We start from the raw sequence: 26,316 nt of genomic DNA, 5'->3' as shown, positions 1-26,316 counted from the left end.
CAGTGTGGCTAGACGCATGCTTCGCCGTACCGCAACGGACTCGAGCACTTCCAGCCCTGGTGGCTCGTTCACCGCTACAGACAACCGCGACCAGCCGTACCCTGCACCCAGGACACCCACGAAACTCATGAAAACTCGCTCCGACTCTATCATAGACCTGACACTTGGGTCGCCCTCCTCACACCCGCTCTCTCAAAAGTTCCAGAGCCTGGACGACATATCCATATCCTCGCCTCCACATCCCGTGCGTCCCACTGCTGCCGCAGCCAACATACGAACCTATGCCGGCAAGAGCCGTTCCTTCCTCGTCGCACTCCCCGCCGCACAGCTAGGCGTGGGCGGGCTCTCTCGATCTAACTCTGATGCCGCAGGGCTCGACGACAGCGGCCTACTGGTTGGAAGCCAGGAGGACGAGTTCGACGTACAAGAGTCTTACACGGACAGGCGCATACGATGGGGCGTGGACAACTCAGAGGACGATCCGCGTCCGTGGTCTCCGCCGCCGGAGTCTGCTAGCCCGAGCAAGAGGAAAGGAAAGGGCAAGCAAACCGAGACCCCTCCCGTTCCCCTCCCGAACGGGATGATGAACGACCTGAAGAGCATCACGGAGCTGCGGAGCAAGGGCGAGAGCCGGAGGTTCTTGGACGAGGTCGGCTATCTGTTTGAGGGCCTCGAAGCGAACTCGCCCTCGAGCGTGCGCAGAGCGAGGTCAGTCTTTTGCAAGTCAACTTGTAGATTCCGGGAGCTCATGGAAGTGAAGTGCTTTGGAGATAGTCACCAAGCTGTGTGAGCCAGATTTCGCAAGGAAGGCCAAGGCCGCGGACTTTCTCGAACGGACATGGCAGGTGCTTCGGGAGGCTGGCGCAGGGAAAGGGGACAAGGTGCGAATCAGCGACCGGAATGGCTTAGCTGCTGACCATAATGCCAGGTCATGGACACCATCCTCGCTTTCTACGCCGCTCTGGTCTCACGAGACACTCGCGACCTCACCGACCTGGCGGGGCGATCCGACTTTGTCTCGGCCTTGTATAACATGCTAGATGGCCTGGAGCGCTCCAACGATCCTCTGTGGCTGATTTCGTGCAGTCTGAGCGATGCCGAGCTGAGAAGGGCGGGCATCCAGAGGGTAGACAAGACGCTGGTATGTCGGACCTTGAGTGCAGCGTGCGTCATGGTATATAACACAAGTTCTTAGCTCGTGGGGCTTGAGAAGCTAGTGAGAAAGAAGTCTGGTTTGTTCGAATCCGGCGAGACAGTCAGTCACCGTCGAGATCTTCCCTTACATTTGCTCACAGCAGCTACCCTCAGATATCAACTCGACTCCTTATATCGACCGCCCTAGTGGCGCTTCCGTCGTCCTGTCAAAACACAACGCACGTCTCATCGCTCCTTCGCACCTTCCAACACGAGCTCGCCCCACTTCCGTCCCGACTGTCGGCCTACGAATCTGGCTTGCCCATCCTATCTCCACCGTCTGCGTCATCAAGCTTGGATACGCCAAGTTTCGGACACGCGGATAACTGCCTGCGACTGCTAGATTCCTACCTATTGGGCACATGGACGAGCAGTGAGTCCTCGCAAGGGTCCAACACCGACACGAGACTTGATCCCGAGCGCGAGGAGGACCTTGCACCAAGGATAGTGGGCTTGTGTAACGTGTGCGATGTCGCGGCGAGAGATCCGGAACACGAGGGGCACTCAGTGACAGGTGAGTCACGAGGCTTTTAAGCGAGGCTTTGAACATTGCTGATGGTTGCTCACAGCCTACAGATGCATGGAATCTGCCCTTCGAGTCCTCATCAGCCTGACTCATGACGACGTCCAGTGGTGCCAAGCTGTACTCAGCGGCCAGCTGCTCTTGCTGGTTGTGCGTCTCATCGTACAGTCACAGCGACACTACGTATCTGGCAACCAGCTATTGAAACAAGAGCAGGACGTCGAGACCGAAATCGACGACGCAATCGCTGACGGCGAGCACGCGGCTACGTCTCTGGATCGACAATGCCTCGCTCTCGGGCTCCTCACTAACCTCGCCCAGATTTCGCACGCCGCCAAAGACTCCCTCCGCACTACGAGTGAGTGTTCAAAGAACATATCGTAACGGAGCTAACGTTTAGATGGTAGGGCTGAGCTTCCATTGTGCTGGCAAACCTGCCTGTACAACAACTTGTCGTTGTGGCTCGCGCGTCAGCGCACTCTCCTGTTTGGCTCTCGTCTACTCGCAGTATACCAAGTCTGAGACAGAGGACGGCGTGGAGTCTATCATTCGCGGACATATGGCTGTCCTGTTCGGCTTGCTCATGCGCGATTGCCGAGAGAACCAACGCGTTCTGCTAGACGCACTCCCTGGGACCTCGAACAAACAGAAACTCGAGAAACTCGCTGAACACGCACGAGACTTCACGAGCTTCTATGTCGACTTCACTCGGCGGGTATCACAAGTCGTCCAAAATCAGTCTCAATCTCAGTCCTTGGACTTGGACGACGATGGGCCGATGGAAGACTTCGGTGGCTTCGCTATTAGCGAGGACGATAGAGTTGGCAAGATGTTGAGTGATTCGCACGGGGCGGCGGTCGCTAACGATGTGGTCACTTTCCTGGGGACGTTGATACGGAATAGTCGATGAGGTGCTACCATTTATTTCTCAGTCATCTGAGTGGGCTCATCCATCGTCACGCAGTGTAATATTATTGTTGTATATTTTGCGATGTGGATATCACTATGCGCTACATGCACGCACTTCACAAGGCGAAGCGCTCCATGAACTGCACGAGAGACCCGAAAGGACGGTCGCGTCTCTTCTTGGCTACCGTGGGCACGACTGGCACGCCCATGTCCTCCCCGTCCTTCAGAAGTGGCACATCGACCAATGTCTCCGATCCCACAGCGTTCCGGGCGGGAGTGACGGGCCCTATGCTCTCCGCATCTGAATCCGAGTCGCTGTTGGTTAGGGACGGCATGCCCGGGGACCCGACGCGGTCGACGAGCCTGAAGTGGTTCGTCGGGTTCTCCACCACGAGAGCCTCGACCAGGTTCTCCCGTCTGCCGAACTCCGCCTGTTCCAGTGCATTCATCTCCTTGTAATCCTCCTCCGTGAACGAGTAGTACTTCTGGAAGTAGGACCTGGCAGCGATCTGGGCGAAACGGTGGCTCTTCGCCAGCTGCTCCTTGGTCATGAAGAAGGTCTTGACCTTGAGAATAGCCTCGCGGAGCTTGGGGAGGGTGATGCGCATCTTCGGGTCGTAGGTGAATATGCGCTGAAGGATTGTCACCGCCTCGTCCGAGATCGGAAGCATCTTCTGCAGGTAGCCCGGCTTCGTCATGGAGCGCAGGAAGCATTGGTCCTCCATCGTCGCAGACGTCCATGGATTCCGACCGGCGATCATGTTGACCAGCATGACGCCCAGAGACCAGACATCGGCGACCTTGGCATCGTAAGGCCTGTACCCGAAGTCTGTGCCGATCGTCTCTGAAAGACTAGTAAGCATCCAATGATATTGCGCCAGCGAGATCGTTGCTCACCTGGACTGGTGTAATACGAGCTACCACACCCGAAGGTTGAGCTCCTATCTGAGCTCGTCGAGAGGCCGAAGTCCGCAAGGACGACCCTCGAGCCGCTCTCGTCCATGCACAGAATGTTGTCCGGCTTCAGGTCGCGATGGGCGAGGCCCTGCTCATGGCATGCCTGAACGGCGTCAAGGATCTGGACAAAGACCTTTTTGACTAGGTCCGTCTTCCCTCCGTACGTCTTGCGCTCCGTGATATGGCGGAACATATCGCCGCCGGGGCAATAGTCCATCACAAGATAGATGTACGGCTCGTCCTCTATCACTTTGTGGAGCGTGAGGATGTTCGGGTGGGCAGAGACACTGCGGTGGGCGGCGATCTCGCCACGCTGATATCGCACATGGCGAGTCCGGGGCTGCGCCTTCAACATGACTTTGACGGCGTACTGCTTGGGATCTGGGTTCCGCGAGGACGTGGGAGAGTCCAGATCCACAGCCCGGTAGACCACGCCATATGCACCCTCTCCGAGTTTCTCGATGAACTGGAGACGACCATTGTCGATGACGTGATCGTATAACTCGGGGATGGACGAAGACTATGGACTGTGAATGAGCGTTCCGCCGTACAGCATAATGGATTGAGTGACTTACTGCATGCATCGTGGCTAAAAATGCTGATAAACTATGAATGTTGAAGTCGAGCGAATGAAGTAGACTTGTCCGGCAAGTCGAGGATGTAAGGAATGAAGCAGATTGTTCAAGCCACCAGGACTCGCCGAGGGTTATATATGCACTGCGGATGATGGAAGAGGACGGCTGTCCTTGCGAGCCATTCCAGTATATCCGTATCCGAGCGTTATATCCGATGTCGAAGTAGCATCGTTTGCCACTAAGTACGAAGGATTCATATCCGTTTACATTTCGATTCGACCCGCCGGTTAGAATATTCACGGTCTCGGCCTTCAGGCCTTCAGGCTTCCAAGCTTCATCATGAACTGTTTACTGGAATTACAGTTGCTCGAGACATTTCGACACAAACTGATTCGTTTGGGCCAGGCTTGTTGTCCATTCAGGCCCGGGACACAATTCAGTTCGGAACGGCTGTTGACAACAACAAAGCAACGCAGCATACAACCTCCGCTAGGCCAGTTCAGAATGTCTTAGCTGATCATACTAGCCGTAGGTCATATTGACCACGATACGATGTTAGTTCTCAGCCTGCGCATGATGTTTGTACTTCATGTTGGCACACATCAGCGACGTGAACATTGGCCATTGTGTCCAACGACATGCACTGCTACATTCATTGACGAACGTAAGTATCATCACAAAGCCCGTATGTCCGTTTCAACACATCGCAAAGTATCCATTGTTCACCCACGCCATGACAGCGACCACAGCCGCGGCGATCAAGCAGCTTCAGTCTGGTTTGCACGGCCGGTCTCAAGCGGCACACGATACATCGCATACGGCTTTGTGCGCAGGTCAGTGCTAAACGAAGAAACGAATTAACGATGCAAATATAGCAGAGCATGCATTGTAACGACGCTCACCCGTTTTGATAGTCAGGCGCGAGCCAGAGTCTGATACAAGGTGATCAGGGAAGAGTTCATAGGTCGATGGTGCCCCAAAGACGTACTGGTTCACAGTGAAGTAGAGATAGTTCCCCTCTGCGAGCGTAACAACCGAGAATGTATCGGCCCACTGCGCGCGATTGAGCAGATTGACATTCATTGCAGCTTGTGAACATACCTGAATCGCCGGATTACGGATAAAAGGCTCTACGATACCGATCGTCGCGTTATAGCGATGGATGGCATTATGTTCTGATCTGGATGTGAGCAACGCTGTCTGTCACCTGCCGCGCGGGCACGTTCTACTCACCCTGAGAACCGATGTAGATGTACCCAGAAGCGTCCGTTTCAAGACCGTCAGCGTGGCCTCCAGATTCAGCCACGGTCTGCACAGCCTCCTTTGCCAGGATGGCGGCGTACGGGTTGCTGGACGACGGCTGCTGCTTGAGATAGGATGTCGGGACGCGGTAGAGATGGCGGCTTGTCAGTGGCGTAACGTAGACGTACTCGCCGTCTGCGTATATCCAAGTGAATGTCAGTAACTACCTCAATGAATGTTACATCAGTACGCACCAGCTGAGAGTGCAATCCCATCAGCGGCGAACTGTAGGGACCTGTGAGATAGCGAAACCTGGAATGACGAGATCGCACTCACAGCGGTCATAAACTGGATAGCGTTAGGGGCAAGTAGTGTGTGATAGTAGAAAGGGACTAGCAAACGAATCAACACCGTGACAAACCTTCACTCATCTGGGCAAGACACACCTCCGTTGTAGACAGGCACGAAGGCTGGATCAGGGCTGACAGCAGCATGCCCTTCGAGGTGCCTCCAAGATTCTCCAGTAGCCAGGTCGACAACAACCAACGCAGGGTGATATGGCGAACTGTCCGTGATGTAGGCATACCCCCCTCCCCTGAGGTCGAACCTCACGTCGTTGATCGAGGAGTCAGCGTACACAACAGTGCTGGGGAAATAGTACATTGCGAAGCTCGTCCCGTTCATGTAGAATCCAACTAGCTTGGGACCACCGGGTGCTTGCGCGTAGAGATAGGTACCGTTCACGCGCGGACGTCCGGTGTCGAGCGCCCAGACTCGGTCCAATCCATCGACAACCACCGACTGCACGAAAATGAGCTTTTCAGAAGCAATGCTGTAGCCTGGGTTCGTGACGTTCTCGAATGCTGGAGGCGTGTTCCATTCCTCGCTGAAAGGCCATCAGCTTATCGTCGATTCGAAATGAAAGCCGTACTGACTCCGGCCATGCCTCCTCAGTCGTCGGCCCAGTGATCAAGCCAAGAGTGTAAGTTTCGTTTCCGCGAGGGTAACAAGTGAACACCATGCCATCACTGCCTACACCGACACCCTGCCGGACAACAGCAACATAGACATCGATGAGGCTCTTAAACGAAACGACCAATGACGAGGTACATACCGTTGGCCAGTAATTGTAGTACGCATGTACTAGTTCAATCTGAGGGCCAAAGAAGCCAGTGTCGTAGTGAACAGGAGTCGATGCGAGAGACTGGTCGGCTACGCCGATGCCATAAGGCAGAGTACCGACAGCGCTTGCCAAGGTCTCATTTGGATCGAATGCTCCTGGAGGCGGGTACTCCGGGAACTTTGGACGTGTCAGTCGAGCTTATCAATACCACGGCAGGATTCGGGACATACATCGAAGACGGAGGATTGAGCCGAGACGAGCACGGCAGAGAGTACCAGAGTTGAGAGCGCTGACAACATCATGGACTCACAGGGAGCTATACTCACGGCGGGGGTTTTTATACGCCATCATCACATAGCCGAGGTATCCTACAGACCCGTGCCATCACCCGTGCGTCGAAGAGCACCATGTTTGATGACGTAGGGCAGGGGGTCCTGACCAAGCCACGGAGGCTGAAGGCTAGTTCGTGAACATGAAGCCATAGAGCGAAGACTCGCATGAATACTCTTACCGATTTCTGGCTTCTGTGAAAGTCCACATGTTCACCGTATTCTCGGCTGAGCTCTAAATGGGGTCACAGGAAATATTGAACGGGAGGCCGTGAGCTGATCATGCAAGCCGGGCGACGTTCGCAGGCTAGCTTTAGCTCCAAGCCAGGCATATGATCCCTGGTTGTTCAGCGTACCGGGCACTTACCTCCCAGCATAGGTCCAAATGCCCGACGGGGAAGATCCCACCACGATCATATACAACGATTTTTCATTGCAAGGCGATTACCAGCGATTCTATCCGGCTCATCTTCGGAAAACACGCGATGCTACACGAGCGAAGAGACCAATCCGGGATCATAAAACCATAAGAGTCGACAACAGTTTGCAGAGCGGGGCAGAGCGAGGGCGAGACGTGACGATGTCGTGGGCGTATGATCAACATAGCTCTGAGGGAAAGGGCGAGGAGAACGTCATCCATGACTTGAGAAAGCGAGTGACGGTGGTGATTATGACGAGCCATGCGAGTATAACGTGCATAGGAGAGGGCGAGGTGAATGCATGCAGTGCGGAGAAGGAGGAATCATGTCACATGTCGGAGGAGCGAGTCGGTCCCATTCGTTGCTAGCGGATTTCGGAGAGCCGTCGAGCTATGGCTTCAATCAGGTGAGACTCGATGCCGAATTCTTGCGCAAGATCGCCATAGGCCCCGTTTTCTGGGCTGGGAATACCACGGGTCTCGTTCTCGGCTGGTCTCAACGCTTCTTGCACTTCACTATGAAGATCCATAGGAGACTCCAAGCGAGAATGATCACCAGGTGGCGAAGAGGTGGACTTAGGGAGTGCATCTTCCAGTATATCCGAGAGGTTGCTCATCTGATCTGAAGTGAATGCTGGAAGGCAGTATATCGTCAATGACGCGGATACTATCACTTTGTATCCCACGCACCTTGACACTCCATGGAGGCGCGTACCACTTGGGTGATGAGACTAGCCCAGTCAGACAAAGGATTCTCTTCGTTGCGAACGAAAAGAACCTGCACAGCAGCTACAACAGCGTCAGCTGGCTCCAATATCAGGCACCGAGGCAGCGGGGAACCTACAGTATGTGATTTCTACCAAAAATTAGATCAGCGCCGATCATTGCGACAACGTGCACTAGAAACTTACCATACAACTTGTCGCGCAACGTACTTGGCCAGAACACTCTACTGTCGTCGTCGGATGGAAACTTCGATAGAATGCTAATCAGCGAGTGGAAAGGAAGCGACGGAACTTTCAAAAAGTGGCTCTAGAAAGAGAAAGGCCGTTAAAGCGTGTCCATGCGTGGGAACGATACAGATCGACGTACATCGGGGGAGCGAATGAGGTGCTGCAGGGAGTTGAGCTCGGCCTCCGAGATCAACCCACGTTGGAGCGTTGAGATGACACGCTCGTTATCCAAGCCGGACAAAGATGGCCGGCAGCCGTCGAAGTTCCCTTGCCAAGACGGGAATAACTTTAGATGAGGACAGACGTCTCAGCTAGCGGTCATAATTCAGGATAACGAGCAGACCCACCGCTTTCATCAACTCCTCTTGGCTGCTCTTCGTCACAGTGACACCACGGGCACGCTTGCCGCGGCCGAGGACCGAGTTCTGAGCACTCCGAAGAGCAGCCTTGGCAGCGTCGGGGTTGGCCATCTCAACGTATGCATGGCTCAACGTCTTGCCCTTGCGATCGAGCAGAACATGAACGCGCCGGACTGGATGCTTCAACCAAGTAATAATGGCCGGGGGCGTGATGTCCTAAACCAAGGTCACTAAATGGGTGAGCTATACGTTAGACATCGGAAAACATACCCAGGGTACGTTGTCAATCCGAAGTACCACACTGTCTTCTGCGCCACGACGATCTCCACGGGCCCCAGACACTGGAGTAGATGATCCTTGTGCACGGTCCATAAAGTCATCGTAGTCGCAAACCCCTCCATTTCCCTGCGCTCCACCAGCATCATACAATCCCTGCAGGATCGACGTCTCATGCGGAGACACAGCAGAAGGGCTATATGCATTCGCGCGCTTCATTCCCGCGGTAGCCGCCGAAGCTCCGGTAGCAGGGGGACTTTTGTGAAGCTGGAAGTCATCCACCTTAGACTTGCACACCGCACATTCCATATCCTTTTCGCCCACGATATTCAGGGCACTAGTCAGGCAGGCCGGGCAGAGCGGATGAGTGCATGGATCCAAGACTGCGAGAGAACCGCCGGAAGTACCACAGACAGAGCATGCGAAGGGAACCGTCTCCTCGGGCTCCTCAGGCTGCGAAGGGTAGAAAGACGGTTCGTATAGCTGAACCGGTTCGGATATCGCGGACAAATCTGTCTGAAGGTTGAAGTGCTGTGTCAACGACAGAGGTAAGGACTGATTCGCCACGACCGGGACGAAGGCTTGCGGATATGGCGCATAGTCGTTCTCATCAATATCAAATAAGTCTGTCTACGAAGGTGGGTGAGACAGGCAACACCAACACCAATCCGAGGCTCGTCATACCTGTTCGAAAGCAGGGCGACGGCGCAGACGCGCAGGATCGGTGACACTGCCTCGAAGCCCGTAACCAGGTTGAGGAGGTGGCGTGTCCAAGACTGTTGGTTGTCTAAGAGCACGGCTTGGCGTGCAGAGCTGTGCAGGGTCCGTGATTTGAGAAAGAGGCGCATGGGCATGCGAGAATGCACGAGTGCGACGTTGTGATGAGAGGAAAGGTGCAGGCAAAAGGGCTAACAGAACACTGAGTGGTACACTTGGAACAATGAGGCTCAATACACACCTTTGTCTATCATGGGCATGCTAATGTCGAGACTGGACTCGTCAGCTGTGTAGACCACGTCAGCAACTGATTGTAGACACAGCGAGGTTGACATGAACCAAGAGCACATCTGGCTGTACCACATTGTGGTCTGCGGCTGAACCATATACGCATATACCGCTCTACCTCCACGAAGCGCCACTCGAGTTCAGGTGCTGCACTCTGACTCCAGCGCCCACAGCAGTAGACCTTAATGAGGAAAAGAAAGGACGACGCCGTGGACTCTGAGCTTCATGTGAAGCCAGTCGACCTATGATCATGTGTGATATTCCGTCCACAGGCTGTTGCCTCTGAAGGCAGAGCACCATCAGGACGGATGATACCGCCAACCGTGAGTACAGTTGTAAGGAAGAACAGTCTACTCTCGTGAGACTCCTGCGGCGAAGACGGTCATACAACCCCAGTGTGTGCATAGCACCTGACTACGTCTGAGCATGCGCATCGCCACAAGCGCAGCGGCAAATGCAAAACCATAGCGCATATAGCCGCATACATAAGCAGAAACGGGCAAGATGTGGTCATACGACTCTCATCCATTCGCATGTGGTGATACTGGGTCGTCAGACCGTGGTCGTCGTGTCCCAAGGTAGAGCATACGAGGGCCGACAGGCAGAGAGGCTATATGCGCTGAAACTCACCTTCGTATTGCGTATCGTCACCAGAGGTAACCCTTATACCATTCTCATTGGCACGCGTTCTCCAATTCTCTGCGATGTCTGCGAGACTTTTCGAGTTGAAGTTGACCTCAGGCGACAACGAGAGACTGAGACGCCGGCGATCGACAGCCGACGCGGGAGTTGGGAGGTTGGAGCCATTCGAGGAGGAAGATACGGAACGGAGACTAAACGGAGTGTAGGGTGTCGAAAGATTCGTCGCTGGTGAGTATGGCGAGGTTACCGAACGGACCTGGGCCGAGTAGGCGACACGCTGGGGAGTGACCGGGGCATGTCGATCTGTCTTGCGGGTTACTGCTGGAGTTGTCGGTGCGGACGCGGGTATCATGGGGTGCTTGTTCGTCATTCTGGTCGTCGCCGATGTCGCCGTGGTCGTGGTCGAGGCTAAGTTGGTCTTCGCTCAGCCCCAGCGCCTCCATCTTAGCGTGGGAATAATCTAACGCGTCGCGCGTCGCGATCACATGTAGCTTTGCCACGACGCGTGCAGGTGGCAACTGAAGCCTATAATATACTTAAGTCTGTATGGTCATACGCGTTGTGTAACGTAGCTGGCTGGCCACTGCTGGTCACGAAACTGCGCGCAAATCATCCCCTATTTGACGGCCCTACGTTATTCTTCGTAAGTTCAACGTAGGTGTCAAAGGCGCAGCAGCCGTGCCTTAGTACAAACTCACTGCCGGGTGGCGTGTGTTGGTACAACTTGGCTCGTCGTTCTGCATACTGAGTGATGCATCCTGCCCATTAGAGATGACTACTGTCGCTCTTTATCCTGTACACATTTCGACAATGCTAATAGGTCCGCGACATTCCCATATCTTCTTGACTTCCAGCCCAGCCCGCTTCGCTATGCCCGCGAATTGCTCCGGCGTGCGTTCCTTGCCATTGTAGATGGCGAGCATGAGAATATCCATAGCGTTTTTTATAGACGTGGGGTTGCCCGTGATTGGCAGGTAGCGGCCTCGGTGCATTCTTCAGCCAAGTTGATCCGCTCGTAGGGTGTATCACCATCTCCGCCACGAGAATACGGGACTTCGGACCCATCGCTTCCCGCAGGCGGCTGAAAATTGCAACACATTTATCGTCAGGCCAATCGTGTCTGGATGCATTGACAGTGAGTGATACAGCATAGTAGCCAGGTTGTGAAAACTAACAGCACATAGCGCAGCATATAGACATCGGCCGCTTTAACAGGTTGTTCCATCAAGAAGTCGTGCGCCATCAACTGAACACGTCCAGTACTGACTGCTTCTGCGTACTCTGTCTCCCATACGGCTCGAGCTTGTTCAATGACGACCGGAAGATCTTGGACCACGAAGCGCAAACTTGGAAAAGCTTTTGCGAGGTCTAGGGACATACTGCCTACGCCTCCGCCAACATCTACGACAGTTGCGGGGCTCAGGGAGGCCCAAGGAAAGTCTGATGAGCAATAACGTCACAGTCTCGTTGAGCAGCTGTGCTCTGTTTCTCGATGAATACTCACCGGCAATAAGAGGAGGCGAACAGCCTTGATTGAATCCCACCATCGCCGACGAAAAGATGTCGAGATATGGATATTTGGACACGGCGAATGCGTCGGCTTGTTCCCTCTCTTCCCCAAAGTAGTCGAAGTAGCTCAGCTCTGTTCCTGCTGCCCTTTGAAAGGCCGATCGAGTGCTGCTTGAATCCAGCAGTGTCGCAGGGAGATGGTGCATAGACTGAAAACACGGTTCAGCGCCGCTGTGCATATAGACGCGATCAGGCCACCAACTCTAGTTGCAACGCTTGCGAGAACACTGCGACATACAAAAGGAGCACTATGCTTTGCAACGGTTTGTTCTTGACCAAGATCCGTCCGATATGGCTGTTCGCAAAGTGGTCTTGACGAACCTCAGTGAAAATAGCCTTGGTTGACAACAAACGGAGTATACGAGCTGTCATTCGGAGTTAATACGGCTCTGGTGAGGGAGAATCTTCGTGCACGTCCGTACCTAGCTCATCCTCGCGAACGCCAGTCGCACGACTGAGCTGCGATATCGCGACACCTTCTAAATTATCCCCTCCGTCCAGAATATCTGGGATGTTGGTCAGGACAGCGAGGAAGAGAGCCCGAGAAGCGGAGACGGAATAGCTGATGTCGAGGAGACGATTCAATGGCTCGTCAACGATGTCGATGCACATATTGCATGAACCGATGAAGGCACGCTGCGCGTCGAAGAGTTCATGAGAAGGCAAATTTGTCTTCGCAAGTCCGTTGATCTCTCGCATGTCTTCGGCCTCCCATTCCTTGATCACAATCTCCGATGCGGCAGTAAGTATGCGGATAAGAGAGCGTAGAGTCGCCACCCGATCGGAGGAGGACATCCTGAGGAAGGAAAGCGGTCGTATGTCAAGGAGTGTGTATCGCTCACCCCTCAAGTTCTTCATAAAAGCTCCTGGGTACAGTGCCGTAAGACAGTGAAAGAATCACGCAAGCGAGCTAAGTTCCATGGAGATAACTCTGTTGCGACAGTCAGCACGAACTTTGATCATGTCGACCCTTTATCATGGTTCTCTGTATGGTCAGTGTCTAAGTCGCTCTGACTTCGCAGCAGATACGCGCCCTAGAGGCCCTACTTCGACTGTAGCACGCCGTACTGGGCGGAGGGTCATGAAACAGTCAGTCACACAGTTACGAGCATACGGTATAAATTTCCAGACGACGTGCCTCAAATGTCGAAGACAGTCAAGATTCATAGAACTTGAAGAGTGCTTAAGGTTGCTGGGCACGGCTTGATGTCGGACAATATGCCTGATATGTGAATTGACTCGAACATGAGAAGATCACATTGCTGACGCTGGTCAGCGCAGCGTCATATTGGCCCGGGAAGAGACCCAGTCTGGCTTTGTGAAAGTTACCGCCGACTTCCACCTGACTTCGTGACTCGTCGCGACACCAGACTTGCGATTATATGCATTACCCAATGTTTGCGAAACCTTACCCACGCTGTCGGATTCGATTGACATTGAGCACTGTATGAGATCTATTCATCACTTCCATTCGCAACTTGGAGCCAGGAGCATGAACACGTACCGCATCGGTGGTGGCGGCGCGATTTGAGTGCACGAAATGCATGATAATCAATCCGTTATTGCAGGGAAAGTTAGAGTCGCTTGCGACTGGCTTGCGAAGCAATATCACAGCGTACTGTTGACGTCACAGGCTCTGGGGAGCATTTGACTTCATGGCCAGTTCACGGAGCGCAAAAAAACGGAAGCAGTACGTCGTCCTTGAGAGTCATAAATTATCAATAATTTGCCGAGTCCTGACATTTCGCACCTTGGTTCGTGTTTTCGCAGGTGCCTAATGCCCAGTCCCCAGGAAATTATTCATCAACCAATGCCTGGGAGCTAGTAGGCCATCGCTTCTAATCGCGACGAGAGACAAATTTGAGAGACTTACTTGCAAGCATATCCCCGAGTTCGGCACACGTCGCGCAACACAGAAGAAAAGATGATACGACGCACAAATATCAGGGACAATGTTGGCACATGAGCACTGGCAGAGAACAGTTTGTCGTCTAGCATACGAAGCCTTGAAAGCCTCATGACATGACTTTATGTGCCATCATCTACTATCGGCTAGACAGACCCGGGAACCAATTGAGTCTGACGAGTTCGCCACGTACGCTTCGGAACAATCACTGTATCCATCAGTGTGCCATATGTGCAGCAACTTCACACTGCGCTCGCGGAGCCAGTCATCTGTACCATTACTATTACTGTGAGTGATGTTCGCGGGTCAGCGTGAACGCGTGAACTCCAACCGTTCTGTGGCTTGATCAAGAGTCTGTGGGTGAGGTTTCCGCTCAGTCACGAAAGTCAGGAACGAAGGAACGAACGGGCCGACAGTATTGCAGTAAGAATGTTTTCGATTACGTTAGCTCGACCACTGGCAGTGACCAGGTCGGCCGAAGGAAAATAGGAGAGCAAGCTGATTGGATACTAGGCTGTGGGTGGCCTGAACTGTCTGGACTGCTGCGGAAGACGAGACTGCCGAGCCGCTATGGTCGACCTTGGTGAGGATCCACGTCAACATACTATAGCCGCCTCCATGATGAGCGTCTGAAATTTAGAGGCATGGATGATCGAGCAAGGCACCGCCACATGCCGCTGATCTTGGCATATGGCATATCTTATCTGATTACGAGGCAATATCTCAGATCGAGAGGCAAACCTATCTGATAAAAGGCAGCATGATGCGGGGAACGGAGATCACTGTCCTTCCCGACTTCTAAAGAGCTCTCGCCCAGCGACTCAGCGCAGAGTTCTAGCTCGGTAAGTCCCTACCAGGATATACCTTGAAGCAGTTCCTCCGGGGCTCAGAAATCAATCTCACCAGTTTTTTGCTCCTCTCAGGCAGTATGTCCTCTACGGCCATGGACACAGAGAAGAGGTCTCTTCAGAACAGCGATGGCGCAGGCGAGCACGCTGCAGCGCCGGAGTTGACGAAGTACAGCAGCCATGAACAGAACGACACGCTGGCGCTCGTTAAGCAGACGCAGGCCGGCATCTGGAAAGTCGAGGCAGCGGTAAATGTGAGTCGTGACTGCCGGTGGGTGATCGCAAGCGACTCACAGCCATTCATAGGTCTGGGGTCCCATAAGCAAGATTTTGCTATGGGTCGGTATCGCACTGGCCAGGTGAGTGCTCCCGTAATCTAGTTGCCGACTGATCAATTGACTTCCGCTCGAACATCGGCAGCTACATGTATGGCCTAGACAACAATACTAGCTGGGAGTTCGGAACGTATGCCTCCAATGAGTTCGGTCACGCGAACTGGTACAGTGCCATCCAGTGTGCTATGGCGATTCTACGTGAGTGTCTTCTGTCTTCGCACCTGAAACGCGCCGCTGAGGTGCACTCCAGTCGCGCTCGGCAAACCTTTCTTCGCGTGAGTTGAACTTCTGCCTGCACATCGATGAGGGAACTCACTACACTAATCCGCGCAGCAAGATTACCGACGTCGTTGGTCGTGCGGAAGCCTACGCCGTCTGCCTCTTCTTCTACTGCCTAGGATAGTACGTACCTTCGTGTATCCATCCGTCGGCTGTTCCTCACTGTATGAATCAGCATCATCTGCGCGAGTGCTCAGACCATGGGCGCACTCGGTGCGGGCTTGGTCATCTACGAGATTGGCTTCTCCGGGCTCCAGATCGCCATCCAGATTGTCATTGGTGGGTATTCGTGTCATCATCACCTCTCCGGATCTGCTCTGACGAATTTGGCTACGCGCAGCCGATTTGACACCGCTGCGATACCGGGCGCTCGTCAGCACGCTCACCTCGGTGCCGTACTTCGTCAACTTCTACGCCGGCGCCCAGATTGAGGTGCAAATCGTCACTAGTTCGCGCCTCGGCTGGCGCTGGGGCTACGGTCTCTACTGCATCGTACGTCTTTCGCTCTCGGAACGCTGAGCAGAAATTGACGGAAATTGACGGCAACCGTTTCAGTGCTTCGTGTTCGCCATCGGCCCCATTATCGCCGTACTCTTCTGGGCTCAGAGCCGTGCGAAGAAGGCCAACCTCGTCTACCGCGACAGTCTCGCTGGAAACACGTTCCTCCAGAAGGCATGGAGTTTCACGATCGAAGCCGATCTCCTCGGCATGCTCTTCCTCGGCGCCACCATCACCCTTATCTTCTTGCCGCTTGTGCTCGCCGGTGGATCCTACGCCAGTGCGTCTTCTCAGATTGGCACTCGCATTTGAAATAATTTCACTGACCCCATGTTCAGCGACGACGTGGACAGACCCCGCGATCCCGGCCATGATGGTCATCGGTGGTGTCGTGGCTGCGCCTGCATTCATCTACTGGGAACTGAAACGCGCCAAGTTTCCGATCGTCCCCTTCCGTCTCCTCCGAAACCGGACGGTCCTCACGGCATGCATTGTCAACTTCTTTGACTTCGTCTCGTTCTACCTCACGGTCAGTGTCTGTTTAACATAGCGGCGTGAGCGAGAACTGACTCGCACGTAGTGGACCTACCTCTACACGTTCACTTACGTGGCCACTGACTGGAACCTCGCTGACTTGAACTACTACACCACTACCCGTAAGCCGTTCCCGTATCATCGATTCAATATGGCTAAGACTGATTTGCGCGCCTAGAATCACTCTGTTTGACGTTCTTCGGCCTCCTCTGGGGAATTATCGTCGCACTTGCCGGTGGTAACATCGGTTACAAGTGGACCCTCGTTGGTGGCCTTGCTCTGCGCATCATTGGTGTCGGCCTCATGTTGTAAGTGGTTACCCGACGATGTGCTGCGCGTTCGTCCCTGATGAGTCCCTCTGTTTGATCAGCTACGCTCGGTCGCACTACAACACTGCCGCCCTTGTCATGACACAAATCATCCAGGCAGCTGGTGGAGGTCTTGCCGCTGCCGCATCCCAGGTCGGTGCTCAGGGTGCTGTGCCTCATCAAGGTATGTCGCCATATACTCCTTCCAGGTGATGCCTACTGACTTCGGAACACGACCCCAGATGTCGCCGTCGCTACCGCGGCCGTGCTCCTCTTCGCCGAAGTCGGTGGCGTGGTCGGCCAGGCAGCCGCCGGATCGATGTGGAACAACGTCCTGCCTAAGAAGCTCGAGCAGCAGGGCCTCAACTCGACTGTCATCGCTGACGTGCTCGGCTCGTACACCTATGCGCGGACGTACCCAACCGACGTGCGCAGCAAGCTCATCGCCGCGTATGGCGAGGCCATGCACGAGATGCTCATCCCCGCTATCGTCTTCGCGTTTGTCGCGTTCATCGTATCGTTCGGCTGTAGGAGTGAGTATCCCTGTGAATATTGCGTATTTATACACATACTGACTTCTGGGCAGACTTCCACCTGACGGGTGCGCAGAATGCAGTGGAGGTCAAGGACATCCGGGGCCACACGATTGAGGGCGAGCAATCGATCGAGCCCGAACTCAAGCGCGAACTCTGAGTTTTGTACGCCCTGTCTTCGTGCCGTTTCTTCATCCTCGGTTTTGGATATATGATATGTAGCATAGATAAAAGTATTAATTCCTTCTCCATGCGCCTACTCACCCTCCTCACGTCTTCGCACGTGTGCTACCAGTAGCTGATGTACTTACGAGTGTTGTCATGACTATTGTAATGTATAGACTAGTTCCGCTGTATCCCTGCGCCGAATCCGCGTGCCTCTGCAAGTACTACGGTGCCAGTCGTAAACCTACGGAAACCTGGGGCTGAAAGACTCGGACAAGGCTGCGAGGGCCGGTGACAAGCGGGCACATTGACGCAGGGAAGGTGCACAGCGCACGGAGCAGGGACCACGACATTTCCATTTCCATTCCACTTGACTGCACACACTCCACTCTGCCCTACGCTCCGGCGAACGGCGATGCTCAGCGCTCAGCGACCACGGACCATACGATACACACAACGAGAGTAGCATACGTCATGTCTACATAGGGCTTCGCCCTCAGTGACACTAAATGGAATAAACAAACAAACACTCCACTCTACTTTACTACACCTGCCTGAAGCTTCGGCGGATGCCACGCGACAACGGCCGCCGCACGGACAGGACGAGCGTCGCCAACCTGTGGCTTCGCCACGGGTTGACGGGGCGGTTCTTTCATTCACTGCTTCATGTCACCCATAAGATTACAATGTTAATGCATGCCAGACCTGGGCTTCGCCACAGGTCTGGCGGTGGTTCTTTCATTCTGTGCTCCATGTTACTCCTACAATTACATGCTTGAGCCTGCCAGACCTGGGCTTCGCCACAGGTCTGGCAGCAATATTTCATTCACTGCTTCATGTTACTCTTAAGATTACATGCTTGGGCAATGCCAGCCCATATCTGATTCATTCAATGCTGTGTGTTACGTTTTTATTCAATATTTCCCGGCCTGCAGTACACTTTGTTCCATATTTTTGTATTCTTGATGTCCATAATCTGCTGCAGGGCAATTGTTTGATATTACTGTTTTCCCATTATTTCCCAGTATTGATGTGTCCTGTTTTCCCAGCACTGAGATTTCCTGTTTTCCCGGGATTGATATCTCATTTCCCTGGACTAATTTCTACTGTTTTCCCAACACTGACGTGTGTTTTCCTGGTACTTACTCCCATTATTGCCAGTGAAATGTGCCTTCCCATTATTTCCCGTTACTGAGGTGTCCTGTTTTCCCAATATTGATTTTTTCTCATATTTAATTTCTACTTCCCAGGAGGAACCTATATACTGTTCTCTCTGTGCTAATCCACACTATTTTCCCTGGGACTGAGGTGCCCTGTTCAAGTTTTCCCAGTACTGAGTCCTGACATTGCTCAATTTTCCCGTTACTCATGCTTGCCATTAACATTGATTTTAGGCACACATTTCCCTACTCAATCTTTCCCATTGCATTTCCTTTGTGGTCTTTCAGTGCTAATTTCCCGGCACTGAGATGTCCTATTTCCCAGCACTGAGTTGTGATTTTTCTTCCCATCACTCAGGCTTCCCATTTATAATATATGTGTACACTGTATGTATTTTTTTCTACTCATTTTTCCCGTCACTTCGCCCGGAAATTCCACCTCGGGGACACCTCGGGCTGGCTCGCGCAGGCGCCCGCTGGCGGAAGACGCCGGGAGCTTATGGGAGGAGGGTGCGCCACATGAGGCCACGCGGCGAACGTGGACGCCATGTGCGCTCCACGCGAGCATACGCGAAAACCACGCGAGTTACGCGCGCCACATCGACACCGCCGTCCCACTCCTTTTAGAAGAGCGTCGCCAACCCGTGGCTTCGCCACGGGTTGACGGGGCGGTTCTTTCATTCACTGCTTCATGTCGCCCATAAGATTACAATGTTAATGCATGCCAGACCTGGGCTTCGCCACAGGTCTGGCAGCGGTTCTTTCATTCTGTGCTCCATGTTACTCCTACAATTACATGCTTGAGCCTGCCAGACCTGGGCTTCGCCACAGGTCTGGCAGCAATCTTTCATTCACTGCTTCATGTTACTCTTAAGATTACATGCTTGGGCCATGCCAGCCCATATCTGATTCATTCAATGCTGTGTGTTGCTCTTGTGGTTACATTTTTATTCAATATTTCCTGGCCTGCAGTACACTTTGTTCCATATTTTTGTATTCTTGATGTCCATAATCTGCTGCAGGGCAATTGTTTGATATTACCACTGTTTTCCCATTATTTCCCAGTATTGATGTGTCCTGTTTTCCCAGCACTGAGATTTCCTGTTTTCCCGGGATTGATATCTCATTTCCCTGGACTAATTTTTACTGTTTTCCCAACACTGAGGTGTGTTTTCCTGGTACTTACTCCCATTATTGCCAGTGAAATGTGCCTTCCCATTATTTCCTGTTACTGAGGTGTCCTGTTTTCCCAATATTGATTTTTTCTCATATTTAATTTCTACTTCCCAGGAGGAACCTATATACTGTTCTCTCTGTGCTAATCCACACTATTTTCCCTGGGACTGAGATGCCCTGTTCAAGTTTTCCCAGTACTGAGTCCTGACATTGCTCAATTTTCCCTTTACTCATGCTTGCCATTAACATTGATTTTAGGCACACATTTCCCTACTCAATCTTTCCCATTGAATTTCCTTTGTGGTCTTTCAGTGCTAATTTCCCGGCACTGAGATGTCCTATTTCCCAGCACTGAGTTGTATTTTTTTCCCGTCACTCAGGCTTCCCATTTATAACCTATGTGTATTTTCTCTACTCATTTTTCCGTCACTTCCCCGCGGAAATTCAGCCTCGGGGACACCTCGGGCTGGCTCGCGCAGGCGCCCGCGGGCGGAAGACGCCGGGAGCTTATGGGAGGAGGGTGCGCCACATGAGGCCACGCGGCGAACGTGGACGCCATGTGCTTTCCACGCGCGTTACGCGCGCCACATCGACACCGCCGTCGCCCTCCTTATAGATATTCGACTTGATTTAGTATGTAATATCTACATACGGCCCCCTGACTCTCGCCCTCAGTGACAATTAAATGATTCGACAATAGCACAGTCGTAAACCTCACAATTCGTACACTGTGACGATGCGTAGACATCGGCGTGGACTACAAATGTCCGAGCCGGCGCTGCGAGAGTCGCAGCGAGACTGCCACCAAGCTTCTCAAGAGCTTGCAATAATTTCTGCGTCCTAAGTATTCCCGGTAGGAAATTGTACCAGCAAAATCATGAAAAAATGGGGCAAAGATGCTGAGTTCACGCAGACAATCTCCCATGTATTAAGTGCACTAGCTCGCGGCGACGCACTGGCAACTTGGATGCCAGCTTCAACAATAGACGGATTCGGTGTAGACCGGCGCCGCGGCATTGCCGCGGCCGGTGATCGTACAGAGTGATCTCAATTAAAACTTGTTCTTGATCGAACATTCCACAGCCGCATCTTAAGATCTAGATTCGGGCCACTGGCCACAGCGCAAGTCGAAAAAAGTTGTGAAGCCCAGCAAAATTCGAGTAGTGACTTACTTGGCTGTGACTTGGCTCCGGGAGTGCGTGTCCCTGCCGGCTGTTAATCGCAACCGGTTTTCTACCTGTCCCGGTGCACTAGGCCGATTCCTCGGGGCCGCTTCCGCTGACATGCACATGCGTATTATTGTGTATCAGTCAGGATCACTGACAATGTTCGCCCACTTACTAGCAATCAGACCTATTGGCTCTGATTCGTGATCAAATTGTTGAATAATGAGTGTGCAATTGCATACGCCAGCTTGTGTGCACGGACCCGCCAATCACGGCTGAACGTCAACACTAGATTTGTGAGGCAATCAGCCACAGCAGCCGCACTGCGCGAATATTGTACTCACCGACGCTATTTGATAGCACTGTTCACCAGTGTACGCTCCGAATAAATTGTGTACAGGACGCGTGACGAACTGCAAACGGTTATGGAGCCGTGATCGGTCAAGCCGATCACTTGGAGCCCAATCAATCTCACGTACATAGGTCCATTTTGGTTGGAGCTTGTCCACAACTCGATCGACCCCGGTAGCGCGTGCAACGTCATACCGCCTTCGCCCGCAACATGTTCGCCATCGCGCATTAGACAGCAACATTACCAACGGCAGCCAGCGTGCGGACATATAATCCAACGCGTCGCGTAAAGTTCATTCAGCCCCACAACCTACCCCACAACCTATACCCTCCCTCTTGATCCCCCGACACGGCAAGAAACCACAGCAAGGCCAGGATGCACGTCCCTGACCTTGTACGCGAATCCGTCTTCGGGCAAATCATCTACTATGGCTCCGGTCGACGCGTCTTTCTGTACGACGAGGAGAAGGAGGGTTTCGAGATACCCGAAAGGTATGCTGATGCATCTGCGACCACCCCGCCGAACGAAAAGTCGGCCGGTCGCCCGTCTTCGTCATCCACACGTCCCCCATCCGACCCCGGAACCGCGGTGAGCGACCAAGGCAACGGCGCGCTGCGCAGGAGGAATTCTGCCCAGTCGAGAACTTCGGACCAGTCGCGCCCGAGCGATCGCAGCACCCTAGTAGACAGAGATGTCGCCAACCAGAGTGCCCTTCGCCCGAAGAAGGAGACGGACCCAGAGGAGGGCATGCTGCCTCCCGAGGTCCAGCAGAACGAGGCAGACGAGGTCAAGGATGAGAAGCTACAGGCAACCCTCGTCGACTGGTACGGGCCGGATGACCCAGAAAATCCTATGAACGTGAGTCAACTTCGCCGTGTTGTTGTTTCAGTACACTGACCGTCCTGCAGTGGAGCCTCGCCAAACGGTGCTTCGTCACGTTCGACATCTGCTTCATCACCTTCTCGATCTACATCGGCTCCGCCATTTACTCGCCAGGGACGGAGCTTATCTCGATGCAGTTTGGTGTCTCGCCCGTCGCCGCAACGCTCGGCCTCACGCTCTTCGTCCTCGGCTACGGGGTTGGGCCCATGTTCCTCTCGCCGCTCTCCGAGATTCCGCAGTTCGGGCGAACGTCCGTGTACATCGCCTCACTCACGATCTTCGTGGTCTTGCAAGTGCCGACCGCGCTATGCGACAACCTCGGTGCGTTGCTCCCGCTGCGGTTCCTCGCGGGCTTCGTAGGCAGCCCGCCGCTGGCCACTGGGGGCGCGAGCCTTGCGGACATGTGGGGCCCGGACGACCGCGCAATTGTGATCGGCCTGTGGGGTCTGGCGGCGATTTGTGGACCAGTGCTGGGTCCTGTGGTCGGTGCGTACCAGCCCTGCGCATCGTCGAGCGGATATTCACCATGCGACTAGGTGGCTTCGCTGCGCAGGCAAACGGGTGGCGGTGGACGATCTGGCCGCTGCTCTGGCTGAGCGGGGCTGCCCTAGCGTTTCTGTTCGTGCTGTTGCCGGAGACCAGTTCCTCAGCGTAAGGACCCTTGCATGTCCAGCCCGTGGGTTGTCTGACCCTGTCTGCAGCATTCTGTACCGCCGTGCGGTCCGCCTCCGCCGCCTGACGGGCAACAAGGACATCAAGTCGGATGGAGAGATCGAAAGCGAGGAAATGACGATCGGCGAGATCGCCAAGATGACGCTTGTCCGGCCGTTCGTGCTCAGCTTCCGGGAGCCGATCGTGGCGAGCTGGAACCTGTACATCATGCTCGTCTACGGGATCTTGTACATCTTCATCCAGTCGTTCGAGGTCGTCTTTGTCGAGAAGCACGGTTTCAATCTGGGGGAGAATGGCCTTGCCTTCATGGTAACGTTTTACATTGTCATCTCCGTCGAATGTGCTGATTTGCTTACAGGGTCTATTCATCGGCGCTGTCGTCGTGTACATTTGCTTCGTGCCGTACACCATTCTGTATATCAAACCCAGGTTTAGGCCGGGGCAAGTGTTCACGCCCGAGGACAGGCTGCCGCCCGCAATGCTGGGTGCGTTCTTCTTACCGATCAGCCTGTTCTGGTTCGGATGGACGAGCGCATCGAGTATTCCGTGGATCGTGCCTATCATCGGCAGCTCGTTCTTTTCCATCGGAACGTTCCTGCTCTTCCAATCGGGATTGAACTACCTGCAAGATTGGTGCGTCAACAGGCGTCAACGGCCTGACTCTGCTCATCAGTGTGCCAAAAACTCACGTCGATTCTGTGTTGCAGCTACCCCAAGTACGCGGCGTCAGTCCTGGCTGGCAATGACTTGTTCCGTGCTTCGGTCGGCGCCGGGTTTCCGTTATTCTCGACTGCGTTCTTCGACAACGAGGGAGTCGGCCAGGCATGCTCCATTCTGGGAGGCATCAGTATTGCGATGATTCCGATCCCGTTTGTCTTGTATCGGTATGGGCACAGGATTCGGGCGAGGAGCCAGTACGCGCAAACTTGAAGACTGTTTCGGATGACAATGGATATGGTCTAGAATGTATAAACTTGTCTCGTGAGCGGTACGTTAGACGACGTGCGATGTTGTATGAATTACTGTAGACACAAATTGGCAGTGTAGCTTACTTTGTAATTGATCATTCCGTCGGAACGTAGCCAAGAGTCAGAAAGTTTCGTGTCCTCAAGCCCGGTCAGGATACGCATAGTTCCCCTCTGTGTACAGCGAGTGCCAGTACTACTTGTGTCCGGCTGCGACAAACCACAAAAATGCAGAGAATGACCTGTTCGTTCCCCTCGACGATCCGTGTCGACCCAGCATCTGTCGCAATCTACAAGTTGATTCTCGTCTACTTCCAATAACGTGGGATCGTGCAGATTGTCACTGGCTCTTGCAGGCGTCCGCGTCAGTCTCGAGGGAAGGCTTAAGTAGGTCTGAAGGAGACTCGGAAACATGTGGCAGCGCTAGATGGACCTGGGCTATATTTAGCTCTGGTGATTACATAAGCGACGGGCTTGCCTCGTCGACCGCGTTCCCAGCGGTTTCCCCGCTTGCTCCTCGTTGTCGTCCTTTCATTTTCCTCGCCTCATACCCCCACCATGTTCCGGCTCCCGACCCTCGTCTCTCTTTTTGCTCTTGCGGCCACCAAGGTTGCGCAGGCTTCGCCTTGTGTATCATTCGACGCGAGTTTCAATCTTCTCGTCTTCGGTCTCGACGGAAAAGACTGGAATGCAGGAACTCAAGGCTCCTGGTCGAGTGGTGGGCAAGCAAGGTTTTCTCTGATATACAGTCTCTCAGAATAGCTATTGGATAGGTAGCGCTACCGACATCACTACCTCTGGACGTCCGTGAGTGCATGCCTATCACTCTTGGAGGCATAGGACCTGACGGTACCGCCCCATAGGTCGTTTGACGGCTCCAACACGACCTGCTACCTCTCGCAGTACTACAACGCCGTTTACGTGATGAACGGCGACTCCTCCGACGCTTCGGCGGTCTACATTTACGATGCCGCCAAGAAGTCGTGGTCCACACAGTCCGTCACGACTGGCAAGTTTGATCCGTCCAACTTTGTTGCCGTCCTCGACCACGACACGAACGTATTCTATGCCATCTCTGGCACCGACCTCTTTTTCCTCAACATGGGCTCCGAGACGAAAGCCAACTCCTCCGCACTCTCGTGGACTGACGTTGAGACGGACCCCTTCCCGTCCAGCTACACGAAGCCTGTGATGGCGCTTGCCCAGAACCACATTCACTTCCTCGATGTTCCGAACGTATCCGCCGGCGATGCCAAGATCTTCGTCATTCACTGTGAGTGGGCCTTTGAGTATGCTATCGCTCGTGGCTCAGTCCTGCTTCAGACTCGTACTTCCAGCCCGACGCACAGTCGTACCCCGCTTCGAGCGGCAACTCTTTCCCGGCGGCACACGGGAAGACGGCCTCGTTCTTCCAGAGCGAGGGTGTGCAGCAGGAGTTCGCTTTCATCCCCGACGACGGCTCGGCGACGTACGTAATCAACGTCGAGAACAACTCGACCACCTCGTACACGGGCCCGACTTCCAAGGATGCCAACTCGGTCTACGCCGCCTCGATCAACGCGCTCGTGCAGCTCGACAGCTCTGGCAACCTCTACTTCTTCCCGTACACCGAGGGCGACGTCTCCGCGAATACCGCTGCGGCGTGGACGAAGGTTCAGGCCGTCGCCTCAGTCGCCCCGGCGAGCTCTGCGGGTGCGAGCGCGACGGGCAGCCACTCTGGCTCTGCTGGAGCGTCGGGAAGCGCGACGGGCTCGGCGGGAGGCGCTTCGTCGACCGGTGGCTCGAGCAGCGGCGCTACTGGTGCTGTGGTGAGCCGTGGGTTGGCTGCTGCTGGTGTTCTGGGCATCGTCGGCTACCTACTCTAATATTCGGACATTGGCAAGACGTCAGGACTCCTACTAATATAGTGCCGAGACCCTTATATTGATCCGCGTTTCTGTGGATTTGTATTGGTGATCATATTGGATTCTCTAACCTGGCTGGGTAACTCAGTACTCAGTCAGACCACGACTCATGATCTCACACGACTGCGACCACCAGCGACCCTCCTGGCAGCGGCAATACTTGGTCTGGCAAGAGACGGCTGCCAGCATGACGGGACCTGTGTTGCTGCCGCGAAGGCATCTCGTCCTGTTGACAATGAAGTAGTCGAGTCAGCAGTGCGTTCGTGACACCTTCCTTGGCATTGCTACACATCTGTACAGTCCCAATGCTGACCGCGAATAGTCAGCGCGGACGTGCCGCGCCTGATGTTCTTCTCTTTCCTTTCACGCTTGCAACGGGGCTACGGGCAGTGAGCGCATACACTTTGCCTTGCATGTTGTTAGGTTTCATGGTAGACTGACAAGTAAGTATATCAGCGCCTCAGTTGTTATGCGAGGCCCGGGCGCCCTATACATATCGTGTGAGTATATTCATATTTTCGATGTTCAAAGGTTCAGTGACGTTCAGTATCGGCGGGAC

General features: G+C 53.9%; 9 protein-coding genes across 9 annotated transcripts; 4 read left to right on the top strand and 5 right to left on the bottom strand.

Moving 5' to 3' along the window:
* Positions 1-16: 16 nt before the first annotated feature.
* B0H18DRAFT_878052 (wings apart-like protein regulation of heterochromatin-domain-containing protein) lies at positions 17-2,627 on the top strand (the record flags this gene model as incomplete). The annotated part of the gene is made up of 7 exons (XM_048040598.1): positions 17-708; positions 761-881; positions 929-1,141; positions 1,196-1,255; positions 1,309-1,708; positions 1,764-2,075; positions 2,125-2,627. 7 exons carry the CDS (start codon positions 17-19, stop codon positions 2,625-2,627), a joined length of 2,301 nt encoding a protein of 766 aa, XP_047892361.1.
* Positions 2,628-2,742: 115 nt separating this feature from the next.
* On the bottom strand, positions 2,743-4,167 carry B0H18DRAFT_955571 (Pkinase-domain-containing protein; the record flags this gene model as incomplete). Its single annotated transcript, XM_048042364.1, has 3 exons — positions 2,743-3,470; positions 3,524-4,103; positions 4,159-4,167. The coding sequence occupies 3 exons, from the start codon at positions 4,165-4,167 to the stop codon at positions 2,743-2,745; spliced, it is 1,317 nt and encodes a 438-aa protein (XP_047892360.1).
* Positions 4,168-4,777: 610 nt separating this feature from the next.
* On the bottom strand, positions 4,778-7,005 carry B0H18DRAFT_1095154 (major royal jelly protein-domain-containing protein; the record flags this gene model as incomplete). Its single annotated transcript, XM_048032407.1, has 12 exons — positions 4,778-4,998; positions 5,061-5,090; positions 5,147-5,211; positions 5,260-5,333; positions 5,392-5,595; positions 5,655-5,685; positions 5,737-5,792; positions 5,847-6,286; positions 6,336-6,445; positions 6,515-6,700; positions 6,754-6,812; positions 6,996-7,005. 12 exons carry the CDS (start codon positions 7,003-7,005, stop codon positions 4,917-4,919), a joined length of 1,347 nt encoding a protein of 448 aa, XP_047892359.1. The 3' UTR covers positions 4,778-4,916.
* Positions 7,006-7,261: 256 nt separating this feature from the next.
* Positions 7,262-10,922, bottom strand: B0H18DRAFT_1211934 (uncharacterized protein). The gene is made up of 10 exons (XM_048036443.1): positions 10,494-10,922; positions 9,817-9,861; positions 9,543-9,766; positions 8,853-9,488; positions 8,571-8,798; positions 8,363-8,509; positions 8,182-8,302; positions 8,115-8,126; positions 7,961-8,059; positions 7,262-7,904 (listed from the first exon to the last, which is right to left on the bottom strand). Exons 1-10 carry the CDS (start codon positions 10,873-10,875, stop codon positions 7,636-7,638), a joined length of 2,163 nt encoding a protein of 720 aa, XP_047892358.1. The 5' UTR covers positions 10,876-10,922; the 3' UTR covers positions 7,262-7,635.
* A 371-nt stretch (positions 10,923-11,293) lies between these two features.
* B0H18DRAFT_1085537 (S-adenosyl-L-methionine-dependent methyltransferase) lies at positions 11,294-12,869 on the bottom strand (the record flags this gene model as incomplete). The annotated part of the gene is made up of 6 exons (XM_048031929.1): positions 11,294-11,404; positions 11,457-11,625; positions 11,681-11,945; positions 12,010-12,223; positions 12,273-12,439; positions 12,497-12,869. 6 exons carry the CDS (start codon positions 12,867-12,869, stop codon positions 11,294-11,296), a joined length of 1,299 nt encoding a protein of 432 aa, XP_047892357.1.
* Positions 12,870-14,908: 2,039 nt separating this feature from the next.
* On the top strand, positions 14,909-17,475 carry B0H18DRAFT_1120030 (major facilitator superfamily domain-containing protein; the record flags this gene model as incomplete). Its single annotated transcript, XM_048034042.1, has 14 exons — positions 14,909-15,082; positions 15,135-15,187; positions 15,249-15,361; positions 15,414-15,438; positions 15,497-15,565; positions 15,618-15,721; positions 15,783-15,934; positions 15,998-16,220; positions 16,279-16,469; positions 16,521-16,596; positions 16,653-16,782; positions 16,845-16,966; positions 17,025-17,315; positions 17,369-17,475. The coding sequence occupies 14 exons, from the start codon at positions 14,909-14,911 to the stop codon at positions 17,473-17,475; spliced, it is 1,830 nt and encodes a 609-aa protein (XP_047892356.1).
* A 3,603-nt stretch (positions 17,476-21,078) lies between these two features.
* Positions 21,079-21,612, bottom strand: B0H18DRAFT_1012655 (uncharacterized protein). The gene is made up of 3 exons (XM_048029058.1): positions 21,462-21,612; positions 21,327-21,395; positions 21,079-21,270 (listed from the first exon to the last, which is right to left on the bottom strand). The coding sequence occupies exons 1-3, from the start codon at positions 21,600-21,602 to the stop codon at positions 21,265-21,267; spliced, it is 216 nt and encodes a 71-aa protein (XP_047892355.1). The 5' UTR covers positions 21,603-21,612; the 3' UTR covers positions 21,079-21,264.
* A 469-nt stretch (positions 21,613-22,081) lies between these two features.
* Positions 22,082-23,818, top strand: B0H18DRAFT_878157 (MFS general substrate transporter; the record flags this gene model as incomplete). The annotated part of the gene is made up of 6 exons (XM_048040604.1): positions 22,082-22,192; positions 22,243-22,702; positions 22,753-22,867; positions 22,918-23,197; positions 23,247-23,521; positions 23,596-23,818. 6 exons carry the CDS (start codon positions 22,082-22,084, stop codon positions 23,816-23,818), a joined length of 1,464 nt encoding a protein of 487 aa, XP_047892354.1.
* A 505-nt stretch (positions 23,819-24,323) lies between these two features.
* B0H18DRAFT_437599 (uncharacterized protein) lies at positions 24,324-25,795 on the top strand. Its single transcript, XM_048038101.1, has 4 exons — positions 24,324-24,571; positions 24,627-24,660; positions 24,717-25,126; positions 25,177-25,795. Exons 1-4 carry the CDS (start codon positions 24,412-24,414, stop codon positions 25,716-25,718), a joined length of 1,146 nt encoding a protein of 381 aa, XP_047892353.1. The 5' UTR covers positions 24,324-24,411; the 3' UTR covers positions 25,719-25,795.
* The last annotated feature ends 521 nt before the right edge of the window (positions 25,796-26,316 follow it).

This window comes from Fomitopsis serialis (assembly GCF_022376445.1).
Source record: "Fomitopsis serialis strain Sig1Antser10 chromosome Unknown B0H18scaffold_42, whole genome shotgun sequence".
Lineage (NCBI taxonomy): Eukaryota > Fungi > Basidiomycota > Agaricomycetes > Polyporales > Fomitopsidaceae > Fomitopsis > Fomitopsis serialis.
Note: the sequence above shows the minus strand (reverse complement) of the source record. Positions and strands in the feature narration are given on the sequence as shown.

What these genes read in the sequence shown, in the direction of transcription:
- B0H18DRAFT_1211934 (XM_048036443.1), bottom strand. Translation starts at nt 10,875, where the DNA reads ATGACGAACAAGCACCCCATGATACCCGCGTCCGCACCGACAACTCCA. An exon ending in TGACGATACGCAATACGAAG is followed by an intron (nt 9,862 to 10,493) that starts GTGAGTTTCAGC and finishes TGGTCTACACAG; the next exon opens with CTGACGAGTCCAGTCTCGAC. An exon ending in ACCTCATTCGCTCCCCCGAT is followed by an intron (nt 8,303 to 8,362) that starts GTACGTCGATCT and finishes TTCTCTTTCTAG; the next exon opens with AGCCACTTTTTGAAAGTTCC.
- B0H18DRAFT_1012655 (XM_048029058.1), bottom strand. Translation starts at nt 21,602, where the DNA reads ATGTCCGCACGCTGGCTGCCGTTGGTAATGTTGCTGTCTAATGCGCGA. An exon ending in TCCAACCAAAATGGACCTAT is followed by an intron (nt 21,396 to 21,461) that starts GTACGTGAGATT and finishes AACCGTTTGCAG; the next exon opens with TTCGTCACGCGTCCTGTACA.
- B0H18DRAFT_437599 (XM_048038101.1), top strand. Translation starts at nt 24,412, where the DNA reads ATGTTCCGGCTCCCGACCCTCGTCTCTCTTTTTGCTCTTGCGGCCACC. An exon ending in ATCACTACCTCTGGACGTCC is followed by an intron (nt 24,661 to 24,716) that starts GTGAGTGCATGC and finishes ACCGCCCCATAG; the next exon opens with GTCGTTTGACGGCTCCAACA. An exon ending in CAAGATCTTCGTCATTCACT is followed by an intron (nt 25,127 to 25,176) that starts GTGAGTGGGCCT and finishes GTCCTGCTTCAG; the next exon opens with ACTCGTACTTCCAGCCCGAC.